We start from the raw sequence: 17,509 nt of genomic DNA on the forward strand, positions 1-17,509 counted from the left end.
GTCTGGGACGCCTCCGGCCAGCCGGCGCCTTGCCACCCCGCGCTGCAGTAGCCGGGCGAAGCCAAGGGCCTGCCCGCCACGGCGGCCCGCTGAGGAGGCGAGCCGAGGCAGCCGGGGAGGCGGAAAGAGACCGGGAGGACGAGCGGGCCGGCCAGCAGCCGCTGCCCTCGGCGGGACCGGGCCGCGCCATCCCCCGCCGTCCCCGTGAGCGGCGGCAGGGCGGCCGTTACGGCGGGCAACCGCCCCTCAGAGCGGAGGGGGGGGGGGGGGGGGGGGGTCGTGAGGGGAGGCGCCGCCTCGCAGCCCGCCCGCCGCCATTTTGGCTGGTTTGCGTCGCTTCCGCTGCTGCGAAGTAAACAGAGAGGGAGGGAGGGAGAGAGGGAGGGAGAGAAGCGGCGATCGCGGACGGGACGGGACGGACAGCAGAGCACAGCCGGGCGGAGGACGCGCTGGGGTCGGCTTCGGTGGAGGGAGCCGATGTGGCCGGAGCGGAGGCGCCAGCGCGGCCCGAGTCCCGGTTAATGCGAAGCGCAGCAGGGAGCCGCCAGGTGAAGGGGCTGGAAGGGGGTGGGCGGCGGCGGCGGCGGCGCGGCAGGACCTTCCCGGGGACCCCGGCCGCGCTGCCGGTGCGGGGAGGAGAAGGGCGGGCGAGCGGTGGGGGCGGCAGGGCTTGGGGCCCTGCCCGGGCGCGGAGCGTCCGCCCGCCGTCCGTCAGAGCTCGGCGGCGCCGCGCCCCGGGCCGGGGCCGGGCCCGGGCCCGGGCCCGCAGGAGCCGACCCTGAGGCGAAGGTTCTCCGGGAGCAGCGGGGCTTAAAACCTACCCTCAGTGTTCGTAGAGTATCGCTGCCTCGCAGCCTTCTCCTGATAACAGTAATAAGTGGTACGTCTCGCATGATTTTTAGCGGAGCAAGTTGTTGGCGGCGGTCAGGGGTTCGGTTTGTGCCTGGTTCGCCCCCTCTTTCAGTCCGTTCCCCCCGTTAGCGCCCGCACTCCTCTTTCCAGAACAGCCTTACTTCAGCTGTAAAACACCGCAGCGAGCTCAGTGAGGCTTGTTCGTGGGCAAGCGTTATCAGCAGGATGCGAACAGCCGTCCGCAGTTGTTTTGGTTTGGTTTTAACGGCCGTCGTGTTCTGTCTGCACCTTACTCAGTAATAAAAACAATAATAAGCATGTGCTTTGCTCCTCCTCCTCCTCCTCCTCCTCGGTGACTGAACTATGCGATTATGGTCGAACAGGACTATTGCAAGCAAGATAGCGTGGGTTGCGCCCAGATGCGGAGTTCAGAAACAAGTTATGACAACAGGTTGGGAAATTTACTTGGAAAAATCTTAAGGAGTCAGGCATCCTGATTTCACCCATCTTTCTGTCCTGGTACAGTTGCATATTTTTTTCCCCCCTTTCTGTCAAGGTCTTCGGTTTTACAAGAAAGTTGATTATAGCAGCAGTTTGGAAAAACTGATGAGTGATAAGCATGTCCTGAGTATGCCCGAGAGAGTTAAAAGCAAGATTGATGGCTCAAGCGTTGTAAGAGGCGATAAGCAATCATTGTTTGAAAAATAGATTGTATCCATGCAGTAGTATGCTACCGTGGAATTCTGCATCAGTGTCTTTCTCGCTGAAAAGTTATTTCTGTTGGCCTGGGGTTTAAAATGGTTAGATCTTTACGCTCTCAGATACATAAAACAAAGTGAACTGAACTGCCTAATTGCGTTTGCCTGTTGCTATATTTTATTTCCAGAAAGGTTTACTCTCATGAGTGGCCTTATTTTTTTATAAATAATTTTTAGATGACTCTGCAAACTTCTCTAGGTAAATCTGCATTCTATTGATCTTTTATTTATTTTATTGTTAGGCATGTGAAGAGGCTGAAACCAGTTATGTTTTTAAGAAGCTATTCCAATACTTTAAATTCTGAAACAAGATGACAAAAATTAGATGAACAAGTTAATTAGAAGTTAGGTGACAAAACAGTCATCTGATTCTTAAAATTGTATTTTTTAGTCTTGAGCTTAGATATGTTTTTCTCTTTTGAAAAAGTTCCACAAGGAAATTTTTTTGAAAACTTATGATTACTTTCTCTTTTCAATTACAGGAGCATCTGAGATGTCAGTAACAAAAAAGTTGTTTGGAAATGTCTTTTGCCATCCCCTACTTTTCAAGCTATGGCACTTAGAACACATAGCATCTTATTTTCCTGGGGAGACTGTGACCTGAAATTCATCATCAGTATAGCTCTAGTGATGGCAGTATTGTCTCTTTTCTTCATTGGCTGTCTATAAAAACTTGGGATAGTACCCCACAACTTAGCGTAAAGCTTCAAGGAGTATTGCATTTCAGACTAGCTTGTTACAGGTAATGTGCTTGGACTATGCTTAGCAATTATCTCAAACACAGACATGACAGGTTTGCAGTGAATTTGCTAATCTAATTCTTGATTAGTTACTAACTTTAATTATTCAGTTTTCACGGTTGCAAAATCCAGTTCCTCCATCTTTTTGTTAGTTGCAGATGGTTCTAAGTCACTATTCAGTTTTCTTGCTTACCTTATCTACCAGTGAAGTTAGTGGCTCAGCAACAGAACTCTCTCTCAGGTGGAAAACTTGTTTTAGCACAGGAGTCGTGTTTTGCATAGTCTCATAGTCATGAGCTGTGAATCACAGTAAACAGTTCTCAGGGAGCAAGTAGAGATTTTTGTTGTTTTCATCTAATGATTGCCCCCAAGTGCTACTGGGATTAAAAAATGAAGTTGAAAAAATCAAGGCAAATTCTATCAGTCTTTCATGACAGTATGTTCAGGTTTGTTTGCATCATTTTATGAATAGCTTCAGACCTTAAGTGACAGCTTGCTATTGTCTTGTGAGTAGGTAGGATTAAAGTGTTTCAAAGATAGTTAAGGAGATGCTGGCTTTGAGAAGATAATCTATGATGCGCTGGATGATAAACAGTGTAATTTTTCACTTGTATATCTAGCATATTACACTTTGTTTTAACAAAGACTTCTAACCTTTTACTTACTTGTGGTACATAGCAGGGAAAGTTAATTGTCCAGATCCCGAATGAACTGGGCATATGTTAATCTTGTATGTGTAATTGTACTTGAATGTTAAATCAGAATTATTTAACTTAGTACAAAGTCCATGCTTATCTTGTAGAAATCATGGGGGCTGGAGGGTGTTTGTACGTATCACAGCCCACCACAGCCCTGGATTCTCTTAGCTTTTTAGAGACTATAGTTGAGTGTATTGTAGTTTAGCGTGAGGTCTCATTCATTATCCTTTAGGACATGATGTGCATTGTACTGAGGCTTTTAAAAATAAATGATTGGATGCTAAGTTCAGTTGTAAGCTGGCATGTACAAAAGAACACGCTTTGATCAAAACCCAAAGCTAGATTTATTTCAGATTTATGTAGTGGTGAAGTTTTTTTCCTCTTTAATAGTGTAATATAAGGTAGAACTTTTGTAAGTGACACCGCTGTGGAAGAAGTATGTGCTGCTGAGAATGAGACAACCTTTTGCCTCAGACTTGCTGAATTTAATATGATTTTGAAGAAAGTTTGCTGACTTCTTTTGCGGGTTGAAACTTCTAGACTGTTACTGAAAATCTTTCATAGTCCCTATTTACTAGTTAGTTGGAAAAATGAAAGCACACCAGTGTTCTTGATGAAATATATTTTTAAGGATACTGATTTAAAATGGATGCCTATTGAAGTAACCTTTTTTTAAATAAGTAAAAAGAAAGTAAATGTTCTTCCTGTCTAGGAATAAAAATTAATTGGCCAGATACAACATCTGCAAGATGCAATACCTGCAAACATGCATACGCTCACTATTTACTTTCTTGCCTGCCTTTTGCCTTCCACAGTTTCAAATGTTGTTTCTGGTGAATAGGACTGGGGCAGCAATATGAATGTCAGTGTTCACAAAATTGTTCAGAAGAATATCTTTCCATCAGTAGGAAAGTAGAGTGATAATGAACAAAACAGTAAAACAAATTAGGTTCAAAGTGTTCTCAAAACAAAAGTGAAACACTGAAGGAGATTGGCTGTTACAAATGGATTGGCACTGTTAATGATTAAGGAAGTAATATTAAAGATATCTGTTTAGGTGGTAATGTGATTTTTAGACTACCACTTCAAACTCATTGTTAATTGTTTTTTTTCCTTCAGGGGGGAGCAGGGGACACACACTCCTGCAAAAGGGTGGTTACAGAAAACATGCTTTTTCACCTCCACACTTTTCTATTAATACTGTTCTTTTCAGCTCTGTTACATTTACAAAATATATAGATTTTTTAAAATATATTTTTATAGAATGAAACGAGGAAGGAAAACGAACGAGGCCAACAGCAGTTCATCTGAGGAGACACCTGAGAAAGAATCCAAGAGACACAAGGTTATAGATGAGAAAACCATAGTTGTGCAGAGTCCTGACTGGGCAAACCTGCTTCAAGACATTATCCTGCAGGTGTTTCAGTACTTGCCCCTTCTGGATCGTGCTCATGCATCGCAGGTCTGCAGAAGCTGGAACCAAGTGTTTCATATGCCTGATCTCTGGAGGTGTTTTGAGTTTGAACTGAATCAACCAGCTACGTCTTACTTGAGGGCTACGCATCCTGAACTAATCAAGCAAATAATAAAGAGGCATTCCAATCACCTGCAGTATGTAAGCTTCAAGGTAGTGTATTTTATAGGCTTTTAAAAAGTAATTTTATAAAAATAAAAGCATCTGTTAAACTTAGTTATTTTCTTTCTCTTTTTTTTCCTTCATAATATTTTAAGGAAATATCTCTGATACTTTTGAGACAGCTTTGATGGTTCATCTATATAAATATCACAGCATGAGAAGTATGATTTAATTGTCAGTAATTGAAATACTGATGATAAGTGCTAATGGACAATTGTGATCAAAACATTTTAACATGCTGAAAATTAAAGAACATCACAAAATGTTACAAAAGACTTACAATGTTATTTTTGTGATTAGGGTTGTCAGTTATTTAAAAAGAAGTACAGCAGCTCTCAGTGTGGTGGGCCTTGTTTTCAGGGCTTCAGTATACTACTGAAGAAATGGGTTCTCTAAATGAGCATGCAGACATGGAGGTTACCTCCCAATTCATTTGTTTATTTGGGTATGTTTGCAGGACCAAAACTTGGAATAACAGTTCTGAACATACCTTTTCATTGCCTGGGGATTTTTTTGTTTGGTGGGGTTTTTTTTCTTTTTTCTTGTAGCATCTTAGCTGGTTAAAATTCTGCCTCAATGAGAGGGCAGAAATAGTTCAGTTCTGATACTACTCTACATGTGGGTATCTGCCTCAGAATTAAGCTTGATCAGGATGCATAAAGTGAGCATTTCCCCGTTTCACATCCTCTAGAGAGTTGGATCTAATATTCACGGTCAGAAAACATCTAATGCACAGAGAGAGACTTCAGTACTACTAGTAAGCAGCTACCAGTTTTAGTACTAAATTGTATGGGACAAATTTGGAAAGGAAGTAACTTATGCAGCAAGGTGGACATACTAGTTGTTTGATTCTGAAATCTGGTAGTTTTAATGTAGGAATGATCAGTGTGCAGGTAGCTGGGGCACCTCTGCCTTGTCACATGTATTGCTACTGCTTGATGCAATACCAGCTACAAACTGTTATCACAAGGTTTGCAGACTTTTTATCAGTGTCCAAATAAAGGAAATTTGTAGCAGTATTGGAATGACCTTCCAGTGTCTATCTCCTGTCTATATTGCTTTGCACCAAGTGTTTTTGGAGGATTTCGGATGCCCTTCATTGGGAGGGTGATACCCACATCATTTCTTGAACGTGTCCCCTCAGTTGTCCTTCAGTGTTGCAGAATCAACACTAGATCGCAGGAAATTCTAAGTAGCAAGAATAATCACAAAGAATTGGATATAACAGTGACTGTTACTCTGCCAAGGCTGAAAACTTGGGGATTTTTTTTGTAGGCAAAGAAAGATTGGATTGTTGAAAATGGAGTTTTTTTCAGCTTGTGTTCAAGCAGAAAATGAACATTTATTGGACATAGACCAGTTGCTGACAAGGTATCATGGTTTATGGTAGACTTAAAATTGATATTGTGATCAAGCTTTTTACTGTTCTGTAGGTTTGCAAAGCTGTCATGCCTACTGTATATAAGAGGTTATTCAGAAGGCACATCTGAGTGTTGGGGGAAATTCCACTGGAGGCACATTAAGTGATTCAGTTGTGTAACAAGTGGACTAATGAAGATTTTTTTTCAGAGTATCCATTGTATATCTGTTGTGATATTAATGATGAAGGCCCAGTCATATAGGTTCATATGATAGTGCACTTAACTCTCCAGCAGCTCTATGTTATAAGCTGAGTCACCGTAAAAGGAAGAAGCTTTTCACATAGTAAAGGATTTATAGAATTCCTGCATTTTGATAGGAAGAATATAAAGAGGAAGTGAGGTGGGCTCTGGACCCAAATGAACCTCCACTTGCTTATTATTTTATGTCGTTTGAATATCTTGGAACAAAATGTTTAGCTGACCCCTCACCATGCTAAATGGGCATGTAGTGATAGGACAAGGGGTGGTGACTTTGAACTGAAGGAAGGTAGATTCAGATTATACACAAGGAAGAAGTTCTTCACTGTGAGGGTGATGAGGTGCTGGAACAGGTTGCCCAGAGAGGTTGTGGATGCCCCATCCCTGGCAGTGTTCAAGGGCAGGTTGGATGGGGCTTGGAGCAACCTGGTCTAGTGGAAGGTGTCCCTGCCCATGGCAGGGGGGGTTGGAACTGGATGACCTTTAAAGGCCCCTTCCCACCCAAACCATTCTATATGATCCTATGATGCTGAATTTTACCAAAGTGTTTAGGAGAGTGGTAAATTTATAGCAAATTATCTTGGAATTTTGATATGTATTTTTTGGGGAAAAAGAATGACATTGATGGATTCCCAGTGAGGTGTTTTGTGGGGTTTTTTGACATCACATTTCAGAAGGTAAAGTGCAAAAAAAACATTAAAGTAAATCTACTCTAGTCTGCTTTTTTGTAAAGAGTGTGTTTGATTCAGTGTTTTCTGAACAATAAATCTGTTTTGTTTTAAGGTGGACAGTAGCAAGGAATCTGCAGAAGCAGCTTGTGATATTTTATCACAGCTTGTGAATTGCTCTCTGAAAACACTTGGGCTAATTTCAACTGCCCGGCCAAGCTTCATGGATTTACCAAAGGTATTTTAATATGTATATTTTTGTATAGCAAAATATTGCGGTGGTTCATACAGTATCTCTATAATTTATGAAAGGTTTTATTGCAAGATTAAGAATCTTTGGTAAGGAAAACTTTATTACTGGGGTCTATTAAAGGGAGGAACTGAGATGTGGTACTAAGATGGCTAACTAAAGTTTCCCTCATTCTCTGCATCATGTGAGAACTTAGTCCTGACCTTGTTCTTTCAAGTCCTCCTGTCTATTGACCTCAATGTAATACTGAGCAACAGGATGCAAGTCAGGAGGCTAGATGATTTGTGTCTGTGTAATTGTACTGTGAGACTGTGGGAGATGTTTAGGAGACAATTACAATTGCATGAGTGGTAGAGTTTTATCCATGTGGACTTGCTGTAGGGATTATATTACCACTGAGCTCTCTTTAGAAAGCAATATGATCATGATTTTCAATACTTCATGTTACGCAGTCGATTGTCAGATTCTGAAGTGCTCTGTGTTTCTGCAATTATCTGTCAGATTCTTACCTTGCATGTTTACCAAAAATTAGATTTATTTAGAAGACAGCTAATCTAGAAGATAGCAAATCTCTTTTATGTGCTTCTAAACAAGAATTCCTGCTAGTGAGGTACAAATGTACTGTTGCTGAGGAGCAGGAGAGTGGTTGGGGTAACCTGGGCTGCTTGTTCTATGGCAGGGGCATCTTGGATGTCTTGCAACTGCAGTTCTTGAATCCAGTCCAAATGTATGTGAAGGGCCAGATACAGCTAGCCTATTAGCTAGGTCTCAGTGATGTCATTGCTGATGATGGCAACAAGGACAAGGAAGAAGTAGGGACAGCCTCAGGAAAGGAAGTAGGCTATAGGGTTTAAGCAAGGTTAGCTACAGAAGGATTATCAATTATTGTCCTTGGCAGTGATCACACCCACGTCATGTAGTCCTCCTGAATATGTATTTTTAATCCTTATTTTTCAAAGTTTTTCCCAGATCTTTAATTAGCTTTTGTATGGGTTTTTTTCATTTTTCAATGTACTTTGAGCTGTGACTAGGAAAACCTGAACGTAGTGAAAACACTCCATAGGCTTAGTGTGTTAGCAATACTTGTCCTTTCAGCTCTTGCATATTGTATAATTTCTTAATCTGAATGCTGGTTTAGCTCTATTGCTTAGTTTCCACTGGAGGGGTATGTTATGGTCCTATTCAGCTTGCTGAATAATTATTTGTAGTCATTCATGCTATGGTCTTATTCAGATTCAATGCTTCTAAAATACAGGCTTCTTTTTTTGGTTCCGAACAGGTTCACATGTGGCCTTTTAAAACTATATTCAAAATGATCCAAAATCAACTCTAGGCCTAATTTGCCTTTTGATATTTACCACTCCAATAATATTGTCACTGGCACATGTTACCAGCAGCAATGATTTTTAAAGAAGAGAATTGGACCATGAATAAGTTCTTAGGGGAAGCTGTTAGTACCAGGCCCGTTGGATGAGAAGCAGGCAAAGATGAATGGATCTGAAAAATGGTTAACACTACACAATTATATTTTTTTTTTTAATCAGATTGTATAGGAAGTCTGAACTACTTTGTATTATCTTCACTGGCGCTCTTCTGATTTCAGATAATGAGACATCTGGCAAATACTTGTAAATCGCATTTAGTATTGTGTTTCCTAGTCCTTTCAATGAGCACATTCTACATAAATCTTTTAAAGAACCATACTGTAGGCTACATATGTGTCAATATTCAAAAGATGTTAAATTCCCAGCTTTTTGTAAACACGGTTAACTCTTTGCCTTTCTATTTTACAGTCGTCTTAGTGAAGGAAATGGCATTTTTATTTTCTGTATTTAGAATGTATTTCTACATATTTCTGTATTTAACACTTTTGAAATACAGAGTGGAAATACTATTAAAGCACCTTGTCTTCAGTACGTGATGTATATAATCAGTGTATTGTCAGTATAGTTGGGAGTGGTCCCTAAAGCCAAAATGCCTAATGCTTCTGATTTGAACTTTGCTTCCATTTGCGTGAACTGACTGACAGTTATAAAAATATTCATTCCTGCTCTAAATCTAATTGTGTGTGAGTTTTAGCAAAACCAACCTTATGTCACATAAGATTGAGCAAATACTGTTGTCAGGTCTTCTCTCATACAACTATTCACGATTCTACATGTGCATGTGGCTCAGAGTGAAACAGTATTGAAATCAAAGTAGCAAGTAATTTTATGGGATATTTAATGTAGTGCATGGAGGAAGTACCTTTTTAAGTCTTCTATTTTGTCAGTCTTGTAAGAAATTGTGAAGATAAGCTAATTATTCAGTCCTTCATACAAGCATGGCTCTATCTGCTTCTTAGTGTGTGTTTCTCAAGTTAAGGTGTCCTGGGCTCTGTCTTTACTGGTAAGTTTCCATGGTTACATAAAAATGCTGAGGAGCAACCTTGAGCAATGGACTGCCATTATCTATGCTCCTTAATCAGTAATTATTTGATCACCTGCTCCTTGGCTCCATTTGGACCGCTCCAGTTAGCATTCCAAGACAAATCTGTTCAAACCCTAAATACTCTGTGTGGACGGTAGACAGGGAGTAGTATTATTTGGCTTTGGACACATCTTAACAGTACAGGATTTCCACTCTTGACTGTGTTTGCCTCTCACCAATGCAGCACAACTCACCGTGTGGGAATTCCTGTTCCAGAAGATGCTTCTTTTAGAGTGCAACTTGCAAATTACCCTCAAAATTAGGGCCTCTAGGCATTCTCTTTGCTTGTGCTCTTCCTATAGATTTAAGTTTGTGTAGTAGATTGTCCTGGGTCAGGTTCTTGATTTGTTTAATGTTAGACGTTCTGATTTGCCAAATACATAGATTGATAGCAAAAAATGATTATACTTCTTCTGCTCACAAATATGTCAATTTTAGTATTAATTTTAAATTATGCAATATCAAAAGAATGCTTTTTCAGCAAATGCTGTCAATAAGTAAAAGAAAACTAGGACTGCTGTGAACAGTGTAAAACCATTGAGATTTTTATTTCAGATACTACTGTTTCATTTAAACTTTTCTTTTCCCAGTCTCACTTTATTTCTGCACTGACAGTGGTGTTTGTAAACTCCAAATCCCTCTCTTCGCTTAAGATTGATGATACACCAGTAGATGATCCATCTCTCAAAGTGCTAGTGGCTAACAACAGTGACACACTCAAACTGTTGAAAATGAGCAGTTGTCCTCATGTTTCTCCAGCTGGTAAGCTACTCTGGTTTTTGTTGGTTTGGGGCTTTTTTTGTTGGTTTGTGGTTTTTTTTTTTAATGTATGCATTAAATTTTGTCTGAAACTAGTAAACCCCTGAAAAAATAAGGGTTGGATGAGAGTGAGGATGAATGTGGTATCTACAGCAACTGTCACTGAATAAAATACTAATTCAACTGGTTGTCAGTCAGTCCGTCCATCCTACCACTTGCAGAGTGACTACTGGGCTAATAATAAAATAGTGCATGTCTGTTCTGGACAAATAACTAACCTTTTGTAGAACTTAAAAGAGTATGTATTGACTTGATAGTGCTCTAGTTCTGCAATGACTATGTAAGTATTCCAGTACAGTTAAGCTTTTTGTAATGTGAGTTCCTTTTCTGCAGTTCATTATGTATGGGTTTTGAGTGTTGCAATGTCATGGATTATGAAGATGCTGGTTTAGTAATTCTGAAAGAAAGCAGTTTAATTTTTGCTGGAGAGGGGAGATGAAACTGAGCTGTGCAGAACTTCTGCCATTACCAAATGTACTTCATTAACACTCTAAGTGTGTTTGTAGCAGGATGGAAGCCAGCTAGTATCAGAATGAAATCACTCAAGATTGTTGAGATTCATAATATTAACGTTTGTGGAAGACTTATGCAATGCACAGCAAGTTTAAGATTGATTTACAGCCCATCGACTTAACACAGTTTTTCACCGAGAAATGGAAGAGGAGTTATAAATGAGATGCTGGCAACTTAGTTAAATTCCTCTTCTGAGGACAAGTAGAAACTACTGTCATCACCATAACTTTCTTCATGCAAATATATTGCAACTGTAAATATTAGGTATATTGTATGTCAAATTCACCGGCAGGACTCCTAATATGTGGTGAAAATGACACCGTAGCAGAGGGCATGTTGCTATAGTGATATCAAACAAAATGCAAACTTAATACCTTTTGCAGGTATAGCTCTCGAACAAAACTTCTTTGTATAAAGAAGTCCTGAAAAGGCAGGTTTGTTTTGTAGCAGATTTGTCCAGCAAAGTGTTCACCAGCGTGTTAACTGGAATGTTATTTCCTTCAAAGCTTTGTAATTGTAGATAGGGGGTTGTTTAAATTAGCTTGGGTGACTGGTTTTTCTGGCTTAAAATTTTGTTTGAGAATCCTTGTGTCTGAGAAGCACAGGAGGCATAATATGTCCTTCAGGAGGCATAGGCTCCAGCAGTAATTTGTAGCTAGGCAAAGAGAGTAATTTCCTTGGACTTGGATCCAAGAGCAGTCTGTCAGTTCTGGCAGACTTTGCTGGCTTGTGGCTAATCCTTGCTAGGTTGTATGGAACATCATACACTTGGTAATTTGGGAGGTGCGTGGGTTTATGAAGTTGTTTGACTGTTGTAATCTGTTTGATATATCTTGAACGATGTTTTAAATTGAAGGAACAATGGGTAAGAAACGGCAATGCCTGTTTAAGGAACAAGGAGCACAACTACAGTTGTCCTTCGTGGAGCAGAGGTGAATAGAATGGGATCAGATGCATTAGTGACAAAACAAGAGAGTGCTAAGCAAAGAGCAGAAGAATTTGATGGCTTAATTCAGGTATGGGTGTGCCTAGAGATGGAGAAAAAAGTGGAACAAAAGAAAGGACCTGGTATGTGGATAGTTGGCTTCAGAGCAGGCAGGCTGCAAAAATGACACTTGAAGGAAAATGAGAAACTCTTGAGTACTGAGACTTACCTGTATTTTTATTTTTTTTTCTAATGGGAATATTACAATTAACACGCTGCTATAAGTGTGGAAAAACCAATTGAACCAAAAGGGCCATGAGTTATGCAAAGCTAATTACTTATAGATGCACTTAAAATGGTGTAACATGCCTTCAGATTGCGGTTGTGGCAAAGAGGTGGGGAGTAAAGTTCATTACTAGGTAAGTTCTTAAGAAATCTGTTAGTGAAGGACTGAGAACAGTAATGCAAGTAGTGCAAGAGAGACTTCACTGCTGCAGGAATGAAGGAAGAAGATTGACATCAAACTGTGAATTGCTTCCAAAGGGTGCTCTGAATAATCCCTAAGTTACTGTACAAAGATAAAGAGGCATGTTTGGGTTTGGGCTGGAGAAATAAAGGCAGTGGTGTATTTCTAATCTTTGTGAGCATATCTGAAGTTTCTTCTGCTTGCTTTTTCCCCTCTGAACTTTAACTTGCATTAGAACTGCAACAGTACCTTGTAAAACAAAATAATGGTTATTTTTAAATCCACATCAATGTGCTGTTGTTTATTACCTGAAATATTAGCTATTGGAACAGAGGGAACTGAAAGCATTTCTGTAAAGGTTGCATTTCTGCTCTGCTTTGGGGATAGAAGGGTTGCTTCTCTTTGAGTGGGGGGGTAGGGGACAAGAGTTGAATGTAGGGTGTGTCTGCATCAGCAGTTTAGTAAAGGGATTTTTTTGATGTGAATCTGTGCTGTACGACACCAGAGCGATTTACCCCTCAGTGGCAGAAAGGCAGCGCCTTGGGATCTTCTGTGAACATACCACTTGCAGCGTGGGCTCCAGGCAGGCCCTCCAATAACTGTCTACACTGTATTAACTGTCAGTTCTATATGCAGGATATATAATTTCACTGACAGTATGGAAAGTGGATATCCAGTCCTACACCCATAAAAGATCGCAGCAAGTTGAACCCCAGTTCTTCCCTTTTTTTGCATTGGACTAGTCAATAAGGTACCCTTAAAGTTAACAAAGATAATTTGTTGAAGGATGGCAGTCTGCACAACAAGCTGGTTTGGATGCTAAATTTGTAGCAAGTTGTTTTCTGAAACTGTAGTGATGAGACAATGTATCTGAATCTTGAAGCTGTTTAAAATATTTCATGTGTCAACAGACCTAGGAGTTAGGAAGCAGCACACCTGGGTCTGCTTAAGTGAAGTGGTTGTAGCTGTTGCAGGTGTATTGCTGTAAGAATAACTGTTTGTTATGATTTAAGGACAGGAAATGATCTCTGGAATGTTTTGAAGGTACACAGAAGTTTGTAGTTATACTTACTTGTTCAAATTTTGTAGTCCAATCTTTAAAAACAAAACCAAAAACCCTGGATTTTTCACTTCATCTTGGATCCCATCCCCTCCCCCCAAATGAAATGATGAGTGTGCTTACATAGATAAACTGTTTCTACAGGAAGTAGTTGCAATAAGAGTTGGGTTAAAATTCTGTTTACTTAAATTCTGCTTTTTTTATTCATCTAAAAAACTTTTTATATTTGAAATGACAGTATTTGATATAGTTAGAAGGGCTTCTGATGGATGTGTTCTTGCAGATCCTGAGGTGGAAAATACATACTTTTTTAGTGTATATATTGATGCAATATTTTTAGAGTAATTTTTCTTAAGGAAGTGTTTTTAGGCTCAGTGTAGGCTTCTCTTTTGAGTTTAATAACTGCATCTTAAAATAACCACTGTCTTTCTATATTTCTTCCCATTGCTTCAAAGCTATAGGGTATTGAGCTCAGGTTTTTTAGCTGCATATTAAATGCTGTGTTCTCATCTCCTATATTAATGGAAAGACCATATCCTGAATTTCACAGAGTTTTCTGGGCCACATGAAATGCAGAAAGCTGTATGTTTTGGGTTTGGGTTTTTTGGGTTTTGGTGGGTTTTTTTTAGTACTGTTACCAGTGTGGTACCATTGCTTATATCTGCAAATAGGACGAGTGGAAACCTTATAGACTGAACTGAATTCTTTTTGTTAATGTCTTTGTCTTCCATGAGCAGCAGGTTATATTGATTCATTAGAGTCTGAAAATAGCTGTTCTAGGAATTAATGCACCCAGTTTTTAGTGTTTTCCCTCTTTTTTGCTGTTGCTTTTCCAAATTTAAATATTTATACCTTGCTAGAAAGAACAAATACTGACAGCAGCAACTTTGGTATTTAGTTAAAAAATAGCATTCATTTTAGGTTTGCTTTCCTCGGGTGCCAGATTTCAGTCACGGCTGCTTTGTCAGACACAGAGCAGGACAGCAGTTCTTCTAGAGCAGGCTAGGTTAATACTTTTATTATGAGTAACCCCCTGTTACAAAAATGAATTTGAGTAGATGTGGTCCTACAACAGGGCAGAACAGTCAGAGTATGGTATTTATATATTTGTCACATGAGAATCAACCCCCATAGGAAAGTACACAATGCAACATGTTAACATCTTTATGTTTCCCTAGCAAAATAGTGATGTAGTTGCATTGTGTATGTGCATTTTACTGTGTAGGTACAAAGAAGTCAGAAGACCATGCTTATGTGGAAAAGATTCATGTTTTGGTTGTCCAGTATGATTTTGTTCTGATGTTAGGTCTTGCTTGCATGTTGAAATAAGTGGTCTTTGCACCCTCTTCATACATAAACAAATTCACTCATACGTTTCTTGTTTGGTTATTAGTATGTTTATCTGTGTAACCCCTTTCATAATGTTCTCTTTTCCCAGGTATCCTTTGCGTGGCTGACCAGTGCCATGGTTTACGTGAATTGGCACTGAACTACCACCTGCTGAGTGATGAGCTTCTGCTTGCTTTGTCTTCTGAAAAACATGTCAGGTTAGAACACTTGCGCATTGATGTTGTCAGTGAAAATCCTGGACAGACTCAGTTCCACACAATTCAGAAGAGCAGCTGGGACGCTTTCATCAAGCATTCTCCTAAAGTAAATTTAGTAATGTACTTTTTCTTGTACGAAGAAGAGTTTGACCCGTTCTTTCGTTATGAAATACCTGTCACTCACCTTTACTTTGGAAGATCGGTAAGCAAAGACGTACTTGGCCGTGTTGGGATGACGTGTCCTCGGTTAGTTGAACTGGTGGTGTGTGCCAATGGATTGCGGCCACTGGATGAGGAGCTGATCCGTATTGCGGAACGTTGCAAGTATCTGTCAGCCGTTGGCCTAGGAGAATGTGAAGTCTCTTGCAGTGCCTTTGTTGAGTTTGTGAAGATGTGTGGTGGTCGTCTCTCTCAGCTTTCTATTATGGAGGAAGTTCTGATTCCTGATCAGAAATACAGCTTAGAGCAGATTCATTGGGAAGTTTCAAAGCATCTCGGTAGAGTCTGGTTCCCGGACATGATGCCCACATGGTAAAGTCCTTAAAAGACTTCAGGGCAGATGGAATAGCACCTTAAACCCAAGCTTACCATATTGCAATTTACTGTATAAGCTTATACAATACTGTAGGTTTTACTGTAAGTTACTTCATTGTTTCATTAGAAAATTAATTTTTTCATTCAAAAATGATTTATGAAATTCAGATTCAAAAATAGAAATCATGGATAGCTCCAAAATCCTTTCTCATCCAAACAAAAATCTGTTTTCTGTCTTAGATTTGTTCTTTTTCATTGACAGTGACCTCAAACTTCTATGGAAATAAAAAATGTATTTAAAATACTGAAATGTACCTGCAGAATACCAGTTTTAATATGCTGTCCTTCTTTGATTTAGATACTAGTATTGAACATGATCAGATTTGATCTTAAAAAACAAACAAAACCCCACCAAAATTGCACGCTTCTGTTGCGGAGTATAGTATTTCTAAATCCAGTCACCTAGATGACAGGATTAAGATTGTAAGGAGCATTTAGTAGGTTGTGAAATATACACATTCTTTTATATGAAAGTTATAAAAGGCAATAGCAATACACAATAATATAGTTTAGATAATTAAAATGTTAAGTTTGCTACCTTATTCAACAGATTATTAGATCCATCTAAAATGTATTTAGAGCGCAAACAAATAGTAGTGCAAGCTACCAAAAGTGTTGTGGATTTTTCTCCCCTCTATGCATTTTAACATAGTTTGCTTATGGGGTCTCAGATCTGTGTCTAAACCTGTTTTAAGGTATTTTATGTCTAGCTCAGGAAGCGAAAGCATTCTGGGGAAAAATGTAGATACATTGTATTTAAAAACACATCGGGGTTAATGAGCTTTTCTTGCACATTAACCAGTTTTGCAGCATACGGTTAGATGGAATAATGTATAGTTTATTAAACGAACCCTGCAGTGTTTAAAATGTGATGACGTGATGAACTGTGTGAGACAAGAAAGTTAAAATTTGAATGGTAACCAGGAACCTTTTAACAAAAATCTTAAGACCTTTTGTCTGCTTTCAATTGGAGAGAAATGACATTGTAACAGTTGCTTAGGCTGTATAAACTGTATACTGTAAATCTGTTTCAGAAATGTTTATGTATAAAGTGAATGTTTGATAGATGATCATTTTGTATACCTTTAATTCAGCTAGTTCAATCATTTCATAATATTATACACCTAAAAGCAGTAAAGTTGCGTGAAGTAGAGCAATAGGCAAAAATTTGTTTTGAATACTTGGTAAATCGGTTTCATTAAAGAAAGATTTTAGTCTGTAAGTGGTGTAGGCAATGTATTGCCTGTGTTCTGGATGTGGCTTGTGACTTCATTTCCTACCACCAACAGTTACATTATTTTCTCTTTTACATTATTGATTGGTAACACTAAAGTATTCCTGTGACTGCTGAGTGTGTTTGAGGTGTTGTCAGCCACCAGCAAGGCAAAGCTGCCCCAGCTGTGGGCTGTACTGAACGTAGCTGGTGGCTGCTTCTCATTTGGGCTGTACAGCTAGTTCTGGTAATCAGTAGATTTTCTTCATTTCTGAGTTCAGTAATGTTTATCCAGACGTATAGTTCAAGTGTAATACACTTATGAGCGCATTTAAGTTCATAACTATATTTTGAGCAAACATTGCTCAGCAGACTGGACATCTTTGTAGGGTAGTTGTATGTTTCTGTAGAGCTTTGATTTAAAAATCACATTTTATGAAATACGCAGGTTTTGTATTAGAATTTGTTAAATTAATGTAATAGTATAATTTGCTTTTATTTGTATAAAAGGTGTCAATATATTTAGTCCGTAAAAGTAAAAAAGCTCAGTGTTTTTTATATTCTGACTTTTGGAATTGCCTGCATGATAAAGGTGGAGCAACACCGCTGATGTGGGGAAGAGGACATGCTTTCACTAAATTAATGTGTGAAGTAATCTCATTAGTAACACAGCTAAAACCTC

General features: G+C 39.4%; 1 protein-coding gene across 1 annotated transcript; it reads left to right on the forward strand.

Moving 5' to 3' along the window:
- The first annotated feature begins 279 nt into the window (after positions 1 to 279).
- Positions 280 to 17,509, forward strand: FBXL3 (F-box and leucine rich repeat protein 3). The gene is made up of 5 exons (XM_049815932.1): positions 280 to 548; positions 4,312 to 4,675; positions 7,087 to 7,209; positions 10,281 to 10,452; positions 14,912 to 17,509. Exons 2-5 carry the CDS (start codon positions 4,313 to 4,315, stop codon positions 15,553 to 15,555), a joined length of 1,302 nt encoding a protein of 433 aa, XP_049671889.1. The 5' UTR covers positions 280 to 548; position 4,312; the 3' UTR covers positions 15,556 to 17,509.

The sequence above is a fragment of the Accipiter gentilis genome, chromosome 13 (genome assembly GCF_929443795.1).
Source record: "Accipiter gentilis chromosome 13, bAccGen1.1, whole genome shotgun sequence".
NCBI classification, from domain to species: Eukaryota; Metazoa; Chordata; class Aves; order Accipitriformes; family Accipitridae; genus Astur; species Astur gentilis.

Excerpts from the sequence above, each read along its gene's own strand:
- FBXL3 (XM_049815932.1), top strand. The coding sequence starts at position 4,313 with ATGAAACGAGGAAGGAAAACGAACGAGGCCAACAGCAGTTCATCTGAG. Across the intron at positions 4,676-7,086 it reads TGCAGTATGTAAGCTTCAAG|GTGGACAGTAGCAAGGAATC; the intron begins GTAGTGTATTTT and ends TTTTGTTTTAAG. Across the intron at positions 7,210-10,280 it reads GCTTCATGGATTTACCAAAG|TCTCACTTTATTTCTGCACT; the intron begins GTATTTTAATAT and ends TTCTTTTCCCAG.